The sequence below is a fragment of the Eurypyga helias genome, unplaced genomic scaffold (genome assembly GCF_000690775.1).
Source record: "Eurypyga helias isolate BGI_N326 unplaced genomic scaffold, ASM69077v1 Scaffold49673, whole genome shotgun sequence".
In the NCBI taxonomy this organism is placed as follows: domain Eukaryota; kingdom Metazoa; phylum Chordata; class Aves; order Eurypygiformes; family Eurypygidae; genus Eurypyga; species Eurypyga helias.
The window spans coordinates 1-2,397 of NW_010242767.1; the positions used below are offsets into that span (position 1 = coordinate 1).

At 55.6% G+C, this 2,397-nt stretch overlaps 1 protein-coding gene across 1 annotated transcript; it reads right to left on the bottom strand.

The window, feature by feature from the left end:
* Positions 1–397: 397 nt before the first annotated feature.
* Positions 398–745, bottom strand: LOC104505558 (feather keratin Cos1-1/Cos1-3/Cos2-1). Its single transcript, XM_010149175.1, has one exon. It carries the CDS (start codon positions 712–714, stop codon positions 400–402), a length of 315 nt encoding a protein of 104 aa, XP_010147477.1. The 5' UTR covers positions 715–745; the 3' UTR covers positions 398–399.
* Positions 746–2,397: the final 1,652 nt, after the last annotated feature.

Genomic DNA, 2,397 nt, shown 5'->3' on the forward strand with positions numbered 1-2,397 from the left:
GGGGGTGGCGGGGGGCAGGTAGCATGGTGCGGGGAACCCTAGCGGTAGCTAGGAGTCTTTGCCCCTTGGCCAGGGCGGAGTTTGCACCGGGGTCTGCATGCCTGCCTGCCCGCCCCTGAGAGGGAGCAGGGGCAGCAGGTCCTTCCTTGAGTGGGGCTTAGCAGGTGCTCACAGCCCAGGAGAGCAGAAGACAACAGAGAAAAGAGAGAGAAAGAACAGAGAGAGAAACAGGCCAGTTAGACAAGGGCCATGTTTTCGCGGAGTCCAGGGGCGCTTCTTCCTGCCTTCCTTTGCAGGTGGAGCCACGGATGATCAGTCCCTCTGAAAGTGATGGTCAGGATCTCTGTGTTCAGTCCATTACCGTCTTTTGGTTTCCAGCGGGTCCTTCCTGCAGCAGCTTTAGCAGGGGAGGCACGTTCTGCCGCAGTAGCGGCTGCTGATGCAGGAGAGGTCACAGCACCCGGAGTTGATGGGCACTCCCTGACAGCTGAGGATGCTGCCAACGGCAGCCGAGGTGGAGGATCCCACAACGGTGTTCTGTGGGAAGGAGCTGAGGATGGGGCCGGGCAGGGTCACCACCACGGGGGAGGGCTCGATGACGACGGTGGAGTTCTGGCACTGCCTGACACAGGGCTCATTGCAGCTGTTGGCCAGCGGGGTTGGGCAGCAGGGCTGGCACGGCACACACGGCAGGCACTGGTTGTAGCAGGACATGTCTTGGGGCTGGAAGTGCACCTGGGAGAGAGGGCAGGGGGGAAGGACCCAGGGATGTGTGAGCAGCAGCCTGTCCACCCACCACAAGGGGGCTGGACTGTACAGGTTGGGGAGCTGGAGGTTGTGCAGGGAGGACCACACGCCTCTTTGCCTGTGTCCCCGGGCACCAGTCAAAGAGACTGAGGCCCAGGAAAGCTCTTTCCTAGCCAAAAGCACAAGAGTCTCCTTAGCCCAGACCCAGTCACTCTCCACGCCAGACCCTCCCCTGCTTCCCCTCCCAGGACAGGCAGCCCCAAGCCCCGATATAGGACAGAGCATCCGACTCACTTGCTTCCAAAGGAGAAGAAGGGGAGCAAAGCTGAGGAGAGGGTGAAGAGCTGGGATGGCTTTTATACTGGTCCTGCCCTGCCCCAGGTCCAGAGGAAGCCCCTGTGGAAGTAATAATTTTCTGAGAAGCTCATCTGAAATGCAAAACATCCCAGCTAATGATACGGTCTGTGTTTTGGTTTCCTGCATGGCTGCCTTTTCATTTCCTTGTTTGGCCATACCCACTCTCTCTTGAAGGCTCCTTTTCAGTGCTGGGGTGGGAGGCCCAAGGATTTCTGGGACAGGACCGCATTGGTGCCAGCAGAAGATGAGTCCCAAGTGCCGGAGGGGTCGTGTGCAGGGTGGGGACATCGACCTGGGGCACTCATGTGGGCTTGTTTGCAGCCCCATTTGCAGGAAGGGCCCTGCTGCTCCCAGCCCTGCAATCCTCGCCTGGATGCCAAAGGGCTTCCAAGTGGGATGATGTGCCATGTCCCCTTTCCCCCACCCTCCAAGCTCCTATGACGGTCACTGGCCATTGCCTCTGCAGACGGGTGGTCAGTGCTGCTGCCTTTGACATTCTTTCTCCTAATGCTGCTCTGAGTTTATGATGAATGTTCATGCTGCCTTTTAGCTATAATGCAAACCCTTCAGAGGAGAACTCACAGTTTGTATCTGGGAAGAGTAGGGAATGCTGGATGAGAGCTGCTGATGTCCTTGCAGATCAAGCTAGTTTCTGATGAGGTATCTTCTTAGGTAAGCATCCCTCAGGAGCAATTACAATGTGTTCATCGAAGACCATATGACATCCATCTGCCATGTCTAAAAAGAAGGGACCTAAAATTATCACGCTGACTTCAGCAGAACTAGCCTTACAGGGGCTGGATGACAATTTATCCCTTCTGCTCATGGTGCATTACTCCAAAGCTTTTCTCCTTGTTACTTCTGAGGCTTCACAGCATGCTTCCAAAATTCTCCTGCTCACCTTCTCACCTCATCCCCTCTTCACATGATACTCTTTGTTTTTGAGCGCTCTAGCACTACCCCAGTCACAGATGGGTTGCTGTGTCTTACCGTGTTTGTAGTGTGAGGGGGCTGCTAGGGAAGTCCTCCAGACATGTCCCTTGCTTTCTGGAATTCAATGTCTTTCTGCCAGTCAGTGTGCAGAACTTCTCCCCAGTCGTAACTTCACGCCTCCCCTCCCCCCTTTTTCTCACAGCCCTTATCTCACTCTCTGGCTTGAGCACATTCCTCCTTCTGTCCATCTGTCACAGTTTATGCCCAGCTGGCAACTAAGTCATATGCAGCCACGCACTCGTCCCTGTCCCCTGCCATGTGGGATGCGGGACAGGATCAGAAAAAAATTCATGGGTTGAG

What these genes read in the sequence shown, in the direction of transcription:
- LOC104505558 (XM_010149175.1), bottom strand. Translation starts at nt 714, where the DNA reads ATGTCCTGCTACAACCAGTGCCTGCCGTGTGTGCCGTGCCAGCCCTGC.